General features: G+C 46.5%; 2 protein-coding genes across 2 annotated transcripts; both read right to left on the minus strand.

Annotated features, from left to right (window-relative positions):
* Positions 1-339: 339 nt before the first annotated feature.
* LOC148135900 (endogenous retrovirus group 3 member 1 Env polyprotein-like) lies at positions 340-9,577 on the minus strand. The gene is made up of 3 exons (XM_087984433.1): positions 9,533-9,577; positions 1,670-3,668; positions 340-393 (listed from the first exon to the last, which is right to left on the minus strand). Exons 2-3 carry the CDS (start codon positions 3,374-3,376, stop codon positions 340-342), a joined length of 1,761 nt encoding a protein of 586 aa, XP_087840559.1. The 5' UTR covers positions 3,377-3,668; positions 9,533-9,577.
* Positions 3,664-9,526, minus strand: LOC148135901 (uncharacterized). Its single transcript, XM_087984421.1, has 2 exons — positions 8,738-9,526; positions 3,664-8,075 (listed from the first exon to the last, which is right to left on the minus strand). The coding sequence occupies exon 2, from the start codon at positions 5,715-5,717 to the stop codon at positions 4,125-4,127; it is 1,593 nt and encodes a 530-aa protein (XP_087840547.1). The 5' UTR covers positions 5,718-8,075; positions 8,738-9,526; the 3' UTR covers positions 3,664-4,124.
* Positions 9,578-14,683: the final 5,106 nt, after the last annotated feature.

Genomic DNA, 14,683 nt, shown 5'->3' on the forward strand with positions numbered 1-14,683 from the left:
CTGTAAAACAAATTTATCTCCTTCGTAACTACAGCTCCCAACACCAACTCTCCCTTTAGTTCTCCTGAAATTCTAAATTTGGACTAATGCAATAATGTGGCTTTCTCTCACTTGTTTCTGAAAGTAAATTAGGATGATTTTGAATAACTGGACTTTACTAGCCAAACTCGTTCCTACTCTATCATATACGACTTTTAACCCATGGGAAATGTGTTACCAGCTTCGATGACCGTTATAATGCTCTGACCACTTCTATGGAGTCTGTATAAGTTGATTCTAACAATTATCAATAGATTGTATCTGAACAGGATGCCCACACAACAGTAGGCGCTCTGACACTCAATGCCCGTAAGTTAAGTTATTTTTCTTAAAGTCCCATATGTGTCTGGCAATCTGGCAATACAATTGAAGATAGTTTATATAATAACCTTACCGTCTTAATTGCCAATTCCAATCCATGAAGCAGTCAGTAACATTCCCCAGTGAATTGAATTCTATTAGCAGCTGTTAGAAACGAAAATCGCTTCTCAATAATCGCTCTAGACAAATTCAGGAAAACAAAGTTGTGGAGCGGTGGTTGTCAGGGGAATCAATGCTGGAATAATCCTGTCCAGACTCTGCCACGGGGTCAACAATCCGAATACTGGAATTGCAGTGGTCCTGGTCCTTATGAGGGCGTCCCTGGGGTAAAGGAGTTGTGGGATGACGTTGTGAGGCAGGGAGGGCCTGCTCCAGATGGCCTATTTTGGATATGCGGTAATCAGGCATATTCCAAACTGCCCATGGGATGGGCTGGAGTATGCTTCCTGGGTCTAATAAGACCTGAATTCTTCCTATTACACCGGGAGGAAGGCGATGATTTGGGAGTTAAACTCTTTGACTCCCTGCGTAGGTCGCCAAGGGATATCCAAGTCGGTGATTGGGGGGATGAGTGGCCACCGGCCCATATTAACAAGTCAAGTCTGCAGAGTTGGGCACCCTTGAAGAAAAGGCGCGCTGAGGCTTACAAAGTCTCCCATTATATACAGTACAAGTCCATCCTCTCCTTGGCTCTAACAAGCCATGAGGTTCACATTCTTAAAAACATCATTATTCTTATCACAAAGTCTGCAACAAATGTCTCCAGAGTCTCTAAAGTTGTTGTTTTTCTCACCCTGTAGTCTTATTAGTCAAAGACTTATTCTTCTCTGTCTGTGCAATCTGTAACAGATGTCTCTCGAGTCGTTTCCCTATCCTGGAGTCTTATCAGTCAAGGACTCATCCTTCCCTGCCTGTGTTAATGGTTTCATCAATCAAGGGCCTGTTTGTTTTTACTCTGCTCACAAATTGTCAGCATTCTGCACAATTTAAACTATTCTACTTTTGAGTATATAAAATGTTCTAGAAAAGAAACAAAAGTTTTGTCTTTTATTATAGATCAGTCTGTGGTCCAGGCACATCTTAAAGTTTAAACCGAAATTACCTCTCACAATTCCACCCTTTTCTTTCTTTAAGATGTGCCTGACCAAGATAAGCCCCCCCTCCCTCAAGGGCCCGGGAAATCCTTGGTCTTTCGCAGCAACATCACTTTAAGTTCCCGCGTCCCATGTTGTGGAACCACCACTGCCTGGAGTCGGGAAATATTTTTCTGAATTAAAAACTGAATACAGGGAGTTAGGCAGGGTAATACGAGAAGAAGAATCATGCCTCCCCCAACCACCAGCAATGCCGTGCGCCACCAGCTACCACCTAGGAGACCATCCCACCATCCGATGCCACTAAGAGGACGCCAAGATTGTACTGGCACATGGGCCAATTTCCGAATTTCATCGGAAATTTTCAAAACCGCTTTACCATTATCGTCAATTTCTAGACAGCAGTTTGTCAGGTTAAATTTCCCGCGCACACCCCCCTCCGAGGCCAACAGATAATCCAAGGCAAGTCGGTTTTGATATATAGCAGCCCTCATCTGATCTTGCTGCTGAGCCAACAACTCTAGGGCCAGGGCAGTCCGGTTAGTAATGACCTCTACGACTGCTTGGAGCCTGATAATTCGATTTAACATATAGATAGGAGTACGATATCCCCATGATCCGTCCTGTGCCCACGTAGCCGGCCCGTAGTATTCAATAATCCGGGCCGGTGGCCACTCATCCCCCCAATCACCGACTTGGATATCCCTTGGCGACCTACGCAGGGAGTCAAAGAGTTTAACTCCCAAATCATCGCCTTCCTCCCGGGGTAATAGGAAGAATTCAGGTCTTATTAGACCCAGGAAGCATACTCCAGCCCATCCCATGGGCAGTTTGGAATATGCCTGATTACCGCATATCCAAAATAGGCCATCTGGAGCAGGCCCGCCCTGCCTCACAACGTCATCCCACAACTCCTTTACCCCAGGGACGCCCTCATAAGGACCAGGACCACTGCAATTCCAGTATTCGGATTGTTGACCCCGTGGCAGAGTCTGGACAGGATTATTCCAGCATTGATTCCCCTGACAACCACCGCTCCACACTCTTTTCATGCCATCGGAAGGGTCAGCACTTAGCTCGTAAGAGGAGGAATCAGAATGTAACCGAATGCAATTTTGATGATCTCGGTTTGCAATGTACCAAGCAATATTCTCAGGCCACCATACTCGCGTGGTTGCATCCAATGTATTCTGACAGGGGCTAATCCCTACCTTCACGGTCCCCTTGCCTTCAATACAGAACTGGCCCTCAGGGCTGTTTGTCAGTCTCCACCCCTGGCTTTTTCTGTCGTTGTCATGAGTCCAAGTGGTTTGCAGCAATTCCCCTATGTCTAAGCTTTGACCAGTCCACGGCCATTGTTCCGACATATGCGGCCCCCCACAGACCCAGCAATTGCTAACATTTAAAACAGTGGCTATTCTAGAGGTGAGATCAATAAACAGGTTTTGTGTAACATCAGGGAGTTCAATCTTTCCTTCTACCTCTGCGTATACAGATGGCACTTTAGGGAGCACGACCGTTCCCTGACGGTCTTGCTCTTTCCCCAACCCCCGATCAGTGATCTGTATCTTGGTCTCCTTGACTCTGTCAACCTGCTCCCTGAGCAACACGGAGGATAGGTCCCACCTCCCAGTTTTGCTAATACACACCCAGCGGTCATTTATAGGGCATCCATGGATTTTGCCACCGTATCCTTTATTATATATCTGATAATAGGGTCTCCCATCCTCCCAACATTCATGGCGTGCACTCACATCGTAACACCTATCGTCCACATAGGAATGGGACACAAATGATCCCGAATAGATTCGAATCCCAAGTCTTACTGTAGTTCGACATTTGTCACATCTCCCCTCACCCTCCCCCACATACAGGAGTAAACTGATCAATATCCCCACCAATACAGTCCAAGTAGAGTTCATTATTGCTGTCTTTTCAGTTTTACCGACAACGGCTTGTCCCCTTGCTCGCACGTCCAGGTGCTTTCTTCTTCAGGCGGAACAGGCCCCTTTATCCTTGATGTGTGGACCCACCCTTTTTCTTTCGTCCGAACAGCTGCTTCAGTTGTTAATAGAACCAGGAACGGTCCTTCCCACCGCGGCTGGAGCTTTTCGGCCTTCCAGGTCTTAACAAGTATCCAATCTCCGGGCTCCACCTTATGCAGGAGGAAGTCGAGCGGCGGAGTCTGAGCCAGGAGACCTTTCCTCCGGAGTTCTGCAAAAGAACGGGATAAGGCCAGTAAATAGGTTCGGATAAATACATCCCCCCCTTGTAGAGTGGGACATCCATCAACCTTACTCCAATACGGTAATCCGAACAGCATTTCATAGGGGGAAACCCCGACATCTCGGCGAGGTGCCGTACGTATCCTCAATAGGGCAATGGGCAGGCACTTTGGCCAGGGTAACTTAGTTTCTAACATCAGCTTAGTCAATTGGGTCTTGAGCGTGCCATTCATTCTCTCAACTCGACCCGAACTCTGAGGATGCCAGGGTGCGTGGAATTTCCATTGGATACCCAGGGCAGTACAGATCAAATGGTGTAGCTTAGAAATAAAATGCGTCCCGCAGTCGGAGTCGATAGATTCCATTATGCCATATCTCGGGATTATGTTCTCTAACAACAGTCGGGCCACGGTTGGTGCATCGTCTTTGGCAGTTGGGAAAGCCTCTACCCAGTGAGTGAAATGGTCCCTACTATTACTAGCAGATATTTCCATCTCTGTACTGGGGGTAATTCTGTAAAGTCGACTTTGATCCTCTGAAATGGCCTAATCGCGAGGGGCTGACCACCGGCTGGCATAGAACGCATGGCCTTCTGATTAATACGCCGGCAAGTGGGGCATCCGACTACCTCTTGTTGGGCTAATGTGTATATCCCCCTGCATACATAGTCTCTCAGGATTGTATCACACATGGCTTGCACCCCCCAGTGGGTCTGATGGTGTAATCGGTGCAGAATACCCCGGGTGATCTGTTTGTTCAGTACTTGTCTCCCATCAGGAACCGTCCACTTCCCGTTAGTATCTAGCCGGGCACCCAATTGATCCATTTTATCAATCACCCCCTGGGTGAAGACGGGTTGTTTCGCGAGCCCTTCCCTCAACGGTATTAACGTTAACAATTGGACGGATTTTTCGACCGCTGCCCGCTTGGCTTCCTCGTCTGCCAGCCGGTTTCCCACCGCTTCCGGTGTCGACCCCTTCTGGTGACCGGGTACATGGACTACTGCAAGTTCCGCAGGTAACGCCAGGGCTTCCAACGTTAGGCTGATCATTTGTTCGTGAGCTAATTCTTTTCCCCGGGATGTTATCAATCCTCGCTCTTTCCAGATTTTCCCGAAAGTATGAACGACTCCGTATGCATACTTTGAGTCAGTATATATGGTTCCCACTTTCCCTTCCAACAACTTCAGGGCCCTCTGGAGGGCGTACAACTCACAGGATTGGGCTGACCACTTCCCGGGCAGTCGTCCGGACTCAATCGCCCATTTCGTTGCACCATCTATGACAGCATAGCCACTGTATCGTACTCCACTGATGCACCGGGAGGACCCGTCGATATACAGTTCCTGTCCCTCACCCAGCGGGGCTTCTTGCAGGTCCTCTCGGCTCTTGGTCTGCAAGTCCACAAATTCCACACAATCATGCTCCTGTTCCCCATCTGCAGGACGTCCGTACAGAAACTGGGCTGGGTTGCAACTGAGATCTTTTGCAAAATTGAGATCGTTCCCGGTCATCAAAATCGTCTCATACTTCAGGATGCGAGAGTCTGTTAACCAGCGGTGAGCCTTTTGAGCCAGTATGGTACTAACCGAATGTGGGGAGTATACTGTGATCCTTCCTCCAAAGGTAAGTTTTCGGGCCTCTTCTACTAACATTGCCGTAGCTGCCACTGCCTGTATGCAGGTCGGCCATCCACATGACACAGGGTCTAACATTTTTGACAAAAATGCAACCGGCTGATGTTTCCCTGCCCGCAGCTGAGTAAGCACACCCTGGGCTATTCCGCCGGCGCTATTGACATATAACTGGAACGGTTCCTTCAGGGTGGGTAAAGCCAATACCGGAGCTCGAATCAGTTTATTTTTAATAATATTAAATCGCTGCTCCTCCTCATCTGACCAGTCCACCTTTTGTCCTTCTTGTCCCAGTTTGTCGTACAAAAATTTTACTAAAGTGGTGTAACTTTCAATCCATATCCGGCAATACCCTACTAGTCCCAGGAATTGTCTGACTTCCTTCTTCGTCCTGGGTATTGGCATACCCGTAATTCCTGATATTCATTCTGGCGTGATACGGCGGTGCCCCTTACTGACTTGATGGCCCAGATATCTTACTTCTCGCTCCACAAACTGGAGTTTTGTCCTGGAGACGCGTAGACCCTGTTTCTCCAGGAAGTTCAGCAGGGCAACGGTGTCTGCTCGTACCTCCTCTTCTCTTGGTCCTGAGAGTAAGAGATCATCGACATATTGGAGCAATTGATTCTCCGCGTTACACCGAAATCCTCCTAAGATCTGCTCCAGTATTTGTCCAAACAAATTGGGTGACTCCGTGAATCCCTGCGGCAAGACCGTCCATCTTAACTGTCGTTTTCGTCCTGTGAAGGGATTCTCCCATTCAAAGGCAAAAAGGTTCCGACTTTCTTCGTCAAGGGGGCAACTCCAGAAAGCATCCTTCAGATCTATTACGCTGAACCATTCATGTTCAGGGGGAATTTTACTCATTAACGTGTAGGGATTAGGTACCACCGGGTATCTAGCCTGGACTACTTCATTCAACCCCCGCAAGTCTTGCACCAGCCTATATGTCCCGTCCGGCTTCCTCACAGGGAGTATTGGAGTATTGAAAGGGGACATGCATTCCTCCAGTAGTCCATCTGTGATTAATCTTTCTCTCACAGGTTGTAACCCCTCCCGTCCTTCCATAGCAATCGGGTATTGTTTCCTTCTTACCGGGCCTCTTCCTGGTAACATGGTGATTTGGAGAGGTTTGATGTTTAGACCCCCTCTGTTCCCCTCTCGGTACCATACTTCCGGGTCTATTTGTTGATCATCTTCTTCAGTGAGGGCGAACAACCTTACCACCATTTCCCCGTTATTTGGTACCGTTCCGATCCCTAGTTTGACCTGCAAGTCTCTTCCTAACAAATTAAACCCCGCTGATGGCAGTAGAAGGAGGTCTCGTTTAGTAGTTCTGTTTTCAAACCCAATTTCCACGTCCTCCACCACTGGGACTTGTAATTTCTGTCCTCCGATTCCAGATACCCCCATAACTTTTCCTCCTGCTCGGGCGCCGGGGGGTATTTGGATTATACTTGATCTTTCGGCTCCCGAGTCCACCATAAATGTGATCGCCGATCATTGGGGCCCTACTTTCAAGATGACCAGGGGTTCCTGTCGATAGTCCTTTTGCCCCAAGGGTAGGAACCCCCGACCTCCCTAATCTTCCTCCATCAGGGCGTACGACCTCACCTCCCGCTTGTAGCGGGAGCACTCCCGTTTAAAATGTCCCTCTTCATTACAATAGTAACATCTGAGTATCCTCTTCGTTTCCCTGTCGCGGTCTCGCGTTCCTCCACTCTTCCTTTGTTCCGGCCATGGTTCTCTTTTCCTCTGCTCTTGCCACGACTCTTCCCTTTCTTGTTTCTGCCACGGCTCTCCCTTTTCCTTTCTTCCAGCTGTCATTTGTTGCACCGTTTGCATCATTATCTTTGTCGCCTTCCTTTGCTTCTCATCGTCCCTTCTCACAAACACCTTTTGCGCCTCCCGTAGTAGTTCACTTAAAGATTTACTATCCCAATCATCCATTTTCTCTAACTTCTTTCGTATGTCCGGCCAGGCTTTTGATACAAACTCTACCCGTATGAGTTGTTGCCCCACGTCCGTCTCAGGGTCCACCCCAGCAAACTGCTGCAAATTCTTCCTAATCCTGTCTAGGAAGTCCGTAGGGGTTTCCTCCGGGTTTTGATGATTACCAAAGGCCTTGGTAAAATTGTGCCCCTTCGGGGCTGCGTGTCTTATTCCTTTTATCCAATATTCCCGCATGTCTCTCATGTTGCGCCGTCCTCCCTCCGTGTTCTTATCCCACTCGGGGTCGGTGAGAGGAAACTTCTGCTCCCCTCCTTCTCCCCCCTCTCTCTCCCAGACCAAGAGCGCAGCTTGTCGTATCATCTGACGCTCCTGGCTAGAGAACAATGTTTTCATGATGGAACACATCTCTTCCCACGTGTAAGTATTCGGACCCAGGAACTGATCCAATTGTTCAGCAAGTCCCATGGGGTCCTCTAGTAGACCCTTCATCTCCCTCCTGAAATTCCGTACTTCAGTACTCGTCAAGGGAACGTTCACATATCCCGTCCTTCCCTCCTCGCCCCCCATGGGCACTTCCCGGAGTGGATTCATTCTTGCAATCGAGACAGGGTTTTGTCTGTGACCCTTTCCAGCTTGAGATCTGGTCTGTACCCCTGAGGTAGTTTGTGATTCCTCCCCATTTTCTTCCCCTTCCCCTGAATCGTCGTCACCCGAAGGAACATTTTGTGGGGCAGACGGGGTCACGTAGGGCGGCGGTAAGTGATCTAAAGGGTCCCATTCTTTCTGCCCTTTCGAGTCTTTATTAGTTACCTGCATTTGGCAAGATACCGTAACCGGTAGCCAACAAAGGGCATAATCACTTTCTTCCAGATTAACATCAGGTTTTGAATTGACATATAAAATGAGGGCTTGCCGGACCCAGCCTTCGTCAGTACCGAATCTAGGCCACCACACTGAGTCGCCCTGAATAGGTTTCTGGGACCACTTTTGACAGTATTTTACCATCTTCCTTTTAGATTTTCCCTTTCTTCCACCCTGATCCCAATTATTTAGCATTCTCCCTAACGGACTATCGTCAGGTACCCCGGGGTATGTGTCATTGTCCCTGTTTAAGCCTACCTTTCCCTTAATCGCCTTAGATCCCTTATTTCCCATTTCCGAGGACTTCGTATTTTTCCCGTGATAATCTATCACAATGTAGCCAATTCCCGGACCTTCAGTCCCGTGATCGCCCAGGTTCCTTTGCAGGCACCCCCGGTCTTTGGATTCCTGTGTCCTACGTCTCTGTGACACAAATCACAGGCACCCCGTATGTACACGTTCCTCCTCAAACACGGTCTCTGCAAAATCCCTCACAGGCGAGCCCCAGTCTCTAGATTCCTGAGTCCCACGTCTCTGTAGAAAAAAAATCCACAGGCACCCCGTAGGTCCCCAGTCCTCCGGAAACACGGTCCCCGCAAGTTTTTTCTTACCTGGGTTCGAAATTACTCGATCGTTAACCGTCCCCACTGCCTCGGGTACACCCCTCCTTTGTTTTCCTGAGCCTCCCGGATATCACTCGCTCAAGCCGCGCGGGGCGACAAGCAAGGAATCAGGGACTGCCGAACTCGGCAGGGTGCACCTTCTCCGATATCCTTCCTCAACTCCCCTTGCGGCCGGAGTGTTGATCCCGGATGACGAGCCCCCAAGTTGTTAGAAACGAAAATCGCTTCTCAATAATCGCTCTAGACAAATTCAGGAAAACAAAGTTTTATTAACAAGTCAAGTCTGCAGAATTGGGCACCCTTGAAGAAAAGGCGCGCTGAGGCTTACAAAGTCTCCCATTATATACAGTACAAGTCCCTCCTCTCCTTGGCTCTAACAAGCCATGAGGTTCACATTCTTAAAAACATCATTATTCTTATCACAAAGTCTGCAACAAATGTCTCCAGAGTCTCTAAAGTTGTTGTTTTTCTCACCCTGTAGTCTTATCAGTCAAAGACTTATTCTTCTCTGTCTGTGCAATCTGTAACAGATGTCTCTCGAGTCGTTTCCCTATCCTGGAGTCTTATCAGTCAAGGACTCATCCTTCCCTGCCTGTGTTAATGGTTTCATCAATCAAGGGCCTGTTTGTTTTTACTCTGCTCACAAATTGTCAGCATTCTGCACAATTTAAACTATTCTACTTTTGAGTATATAAAATGTTCTAGAAAAGAAACAAAAGTTTTGTCTTTTATTATAGATCAGTCTGTGGTCCAGGCACATCTTAAAGTTTAAACCGAAATTACCTCTCACAGCAGCTTTGTCCTGTCAGGAGAGATTGAGGATCATGAAGCTGTCTTCTCTGGAGGACTGAAATATGAAACACTTGAAATGAACAAAATTCTTCAAGAGCTCAATAGGATAGATATAGGACGATGTGCACCCTGGCTGATACGTCTTGAATGAAATAAGCACTAACTGCGGTGTCTTTACACAGCATCCCTTTTAGCTGCATAAATGTTCATGATTTATTTGCTGCGCTAATTCCATTCTCTTATTGAATCCCATTTGTAACTGCTGTAATGTTGGTTGCCATGCAAATTGGTAACATTTGATTCAATCTATCCTGAAACCTCTCTGTATCTGTGTCTCGCTTTTGTTCACCAAGACCCTCATTCAATCTGACCTCTTTACAAACCCTGCCCTGATATTTTCCTAGAGGGCTCAGAAATTAAATGTCCACAGAATTGTTACTGCACAAAAGGAGGCTGATTGGCTCATCAGCTCTCCAAAGGATCACCTCACCGAATGCTATTCTTCTACCTTTACCCCATAAACCTTTCCATTCGTCCTCTTCCAATAACTGTTCTGTTCAATTCTATTCTCTTCATTATACCTGGCTCCCATTGTACTCTTTGGCAGTGCATTCCTGACCATAAACTTTCTCTGCATGAAAACACTTTGTATCGTGTTACATGTGCTTCTTTTGTCAATCCCTTGACATCGGTGCCTCCTCATTATTGATTCTTTCATGAAAGAGAGCAGTTTCTCCTGGTCTACTCTCAATAGATCCCTTTTGGAGGTATCTTTACCCAGTATCCCTCGGGATGGTGAATATCATCTCTCCCGGTCACAGGAGACCAGTGCGAGACCATTCAGTTGCTTTCACTGTGGGGCTGGGTTCAGGACACCATCCAGCCTCACTGTACTCCAGCAAATATACACTGGGGAGAGACCATTCACCTGCTCTGAGTGTGGGAAGCAGTTCACTCAGATATCCAGCTTGATGAAACACCGGCGAGTTCACAAGTAACCACAGCGATTGGATTTATTTTGTTTGTTCATGAGATCACGGCATCACTTGCTGGGGCAGCATTTGTCATTCATTCTGACTGCCAAGAAGATGGTCCAGGGTCAACCCCATTATTCAGGGTCTGGATTCACATGTAGGCTGGTCAAGGTCAGAATTAACACAGTTTCCGAGACCCAGTGACATGAAGAGGGAAAACACTCAGACACTGACCAACCCATCTGATTGTTAACTCAGACAGAAAGAAAGATGCACATTTAGATAGCACCTTTGATGACCTGGGGCAATAAAACATGCTTCCATCCCAATGATTTCAACCACAAATCTCTGAAAACACAGGCACAAAGCTTCCTACTTGTACCAGGTTGTCTCTCAGCCTCCTCTTGAGAAAAGAGTTTTAAGCTGTTAAGACTTTCCTGGTGATTATAACCTCTATGTTCCTATAAGATTTGTGACTGAACCTTTATTTTCCTGTTCCTTGTGAGTGATGCCAGCAGCAGAAACAGTTCCTGACCTGTGCAGGTTTCGATTGGAGTATTTGTATTTAAAAATTCATTCTCACCCTCATGTACAGTGTGAAATTGCTGCAAAACAGAAGGAAGGGATTGAGTGAGAACCCACAGAAACACAAAGGCAGCGTGTGTACCTGAACTGAATGAACCTGGCATGAGGAAAACATGACGACAATCACAACTAGTTTGAATCACAGAATCTCGTAGGTGCAGAAAGAGGCTATTCAGTCCATTAAGCCTGCAATGAACTGCTCTCCCACCCTCCCTCCATAACCTCTCATTTACCATGGCTAACCCAACCCGCTAAACCTGCACACTACAGGCCATGTTAGCACAGCCAATAGAGCAAACGTGCACATCTGTGGGAGGGTCACAGATTACATCCAAATGCTAGGAATTGTGGATGGAGCCTCACGAGTATTTGACTCTGATTTTAAAATTAAAATCTGGGGGAAACTGCAACCAGAAAGATTTCCAATTATCTCTGGAGGAAGAGAATTCAAAACTCGTGCCATTGACCCAGGGAACACAGTGAAGTCACAGAGGTCTGGGAACCATCAGAAATGTAACAGATTGTGAGCAAGGTGGGGGTGAGACAAGGACAAACAGACAGTCTGTCACACGGGGGAAGGCAGGAGAGATTAAACAGCAGAAATGGTAGTCCCTCAAGGCCACAGGGAATAGAGTTCGGGCTGGGATTGAAACTCGGAAACAAGGTGTGCAGCTGTCAAAGAAATACATTGAAAAACAGATAATAAGAACATAGAGGGCAGAGTTCGCAGTCTGAAATTGTTGCTGTCAATGGTGAATACAGAATGCTGTAAAGCCTGGATAGTTCTATTACAGCCAACACATACAGGATGGGCCAAGTGGCCGCGATCTGTGCTGCAACTTTCTGATAAATTTATTCCGACATTTGGATATCAAGACTAATGATGCTCATAAATTCTCAAATTCGACTTGAGTTTAATATGCTGGAGAAATGTCAAATAAATCACATTGATCCCATTCTGCAGACTTTAGTTCGCAGCCCTGCATGTTCCAGCATCTCAGTTACATCCATAACCTTTTGTCCTAATGTGATGCTGGTTACTGCCTCTGCCACCCCATCAGTGACTCACCATCTCCGAGTGAAATGAAGTCTCCCCTCCCCTTCTTTCTGAGAATTAGTTTCAATCTAAAACCTTCAGTTTCTGACCTCTCTGTTAATGAATAGCTCCTCCCTATCCACTCGATCTGGATTCTTCAGCATTTTATCACTTAAATTAAATCTCAGCTCATCCTCCTCGGAAATCATCCCCAGCCTATCCAACTTTTCCTCAGAGCAGAAATTTCCAATCGGAGAAACATTCTGATCAATCTCCTCTGTACCCTCTCTGGTGTGATCACATCAACCCTGGAATGTGGGGATCAGAAATGTGTGCAGTACTTTAGCTGTGGTCAAACGAGTGTTCCTGACATTTCCCGTGTCACCTCCGTGTTCTTGTGGTTGTCGCTCAGACAAGAAGTGTCTTGGATTTCCCACATGGAACTGGATGTGCACTTCATGGGGCTGGAATTCCCTACCATGTGTTTATTTGTTAACTCATCCTAAATTAACTTCAGATTAAAACAAGATTATCAGCTACCCACCAGTCAACTTCTTCCATTATACTCAAGTCACCTTACTTGTTAAAAATTTCTTTAAAATTATTACTATCTAAACACAACAGGCTTTAATTTGCTGATCAAGTATTCAGATGTCTCCACTGTTACAATCACTTGAAGATTATCTTTACCTTCAGCTACATTTGGTGAATTGAACACTGATTGTAAATATATGAATATCAAAAGGACTTAAGTTTTATGATAATTAATCCAGTCTGACATTCTTGTTGGTTAATATCTTGAAGAGAACTGTCCTCAGAACTCCAGCTGTGCTCTGACTTCATTCACAACTGGATGTGGCTGGACTGCAGATCTTAGATCTGTTCTGTTGTTTCCCGGATTGCTTCACTCTGTCTATCACTTGCTGCTTCTGCTGTTTGGAACACAAGTAGTCCTCTTTGAGAACTTCATCAGGTTGACACTTCATTTTTAGGTATTCATGCTGCTTTTACTGTAAATTTTGTTGGAGTATAATTTTACTGCTGTTGGTGGAAGGAAAGAGCTAAACTCTTACACTGTCGGCCCCATACCCAAGAAGCTACATGCAGTATCATGAACACTGAAAGGCCAAGACATGAAATACGAGCAACACTGTACAATGATGCAGGATCACAACTGCAGCAAGGGGAGTTTAAGATCCAACCCGACATAGGAGTATGGAAAGAAGCAGCTGATCAGATTGTCTCATTCAGAGTCACAAAGAGACTCTGTGAGATTATTGTGCTGTTGGGGGTGAGATGGAGGAGGTTGGGGAGATGGAGAGCCCTTCAAAAGAAACTAATCTGCCTGAGAGTTATGGGATTGACTTGATTGCCATACATTTAACAGAAAGTTAATTGAAACTGTTTTTATCAACAATAGATAACAAGGCATCAGAAACAAACCCCAGAATACATGGTTGAGAGATGGATGTCAATAGCCCATCAACATCCAACTCTTGCAATGAATAAAGGAAAATGAAAGTCTCTACCCAGTGTTAATCTGTATGTTCAATGATGTTGTGAACATTTCCAAAACTAAGTTCTCTATATACAAAACTTTATGAACTGCCAAAACCATTGTTCATTACTTGGTGTGAACAAGAGAAAAAAAATCCTTCACCTTGTGGTTATGAGTAAATTGACTGGTGTCTCAGCAGGATGGATGCCTGAGTGAATCCCTTCCCACCCTCCCCCCCCCCCCCCCCCCCCCACCCCCAACCACACACTCACAGAGCAGCAGAGCAGGTGAACAGCTTCTCCCCAGTCTGACTGGTTTGGCCAATTTCCAGGTGGGATGGGTAAAGAATTCCTTTCTGGCATTCCCCACATTTCCAGAGTCGGTCCCTAGTGTGGCTTCACTGGTGTTTTGCCATTTCAGACAAATGCTGGCAGACTGTTATACACACCGTCACACCCCCTCCCCTCCCCCACACCCGAACCCAGTATAAAACAGTAAACATTATCTCCTGCTGTGGAGGGACAGCCTGTATTAGTCTGTGTAGGAACCCTGAGCAGATTTACCTCAATGACAATTTAATCGGTGACCAGAGCAAGTTAAGCAAGTCCAAATAAAATGCATTATAGCACAGAGAGAGGCCCATCAAATCCAAGCTGGCTCTCTGTAGCAGAATCCCATATTCTCGCTCCCTATACTTCCCCCAAACTCTGCAAGTTTACTTCCCTCAGATCGGATATAATTGTTTTTATCAATTATTCATCTTCTCCTCTGCCTGCACTACCATAATAGGCAGTATGTTCTGCATATTTCCAGCCAATACAGACAGCAGAAACACTGGCTTATCTCCCACTGTCTCAAAGTGGGGGTGGCGTTTTTGCCAGTTTGATGGTGAGTTTGGTGTTGGAGCGGACGGGGGTGGAGGTTTTTGTTGGTTTGATGGTGAGATTGGGGAGGCGCAGTGGTAGTTTGGCGCACTGATCTTTACACCGCTGAGGCTAAACGCCAGCTCACGGACACCTTCTCCTACTGCCCCCTTGACCATGACCCCA

This window comes from Chiloscyllium plagiosum, unplaced genomic scaffold (assembly GCF_037043375.1).
Source record: "Chiloscyllium plagiosum isolate Xiang-an unplaced genomic scaffold, Cpla_swu_hap1 HiC_scaffold_48, whole genome shotgun sequence".
NCBI classification, from domain to species: Eukaryota; Metazoa; Chordata; class Chondrichthyes; order Orectolobiformes; family Hemiscylliidae; genus Chiloscyllium; species Chiloscyllium plagiosum.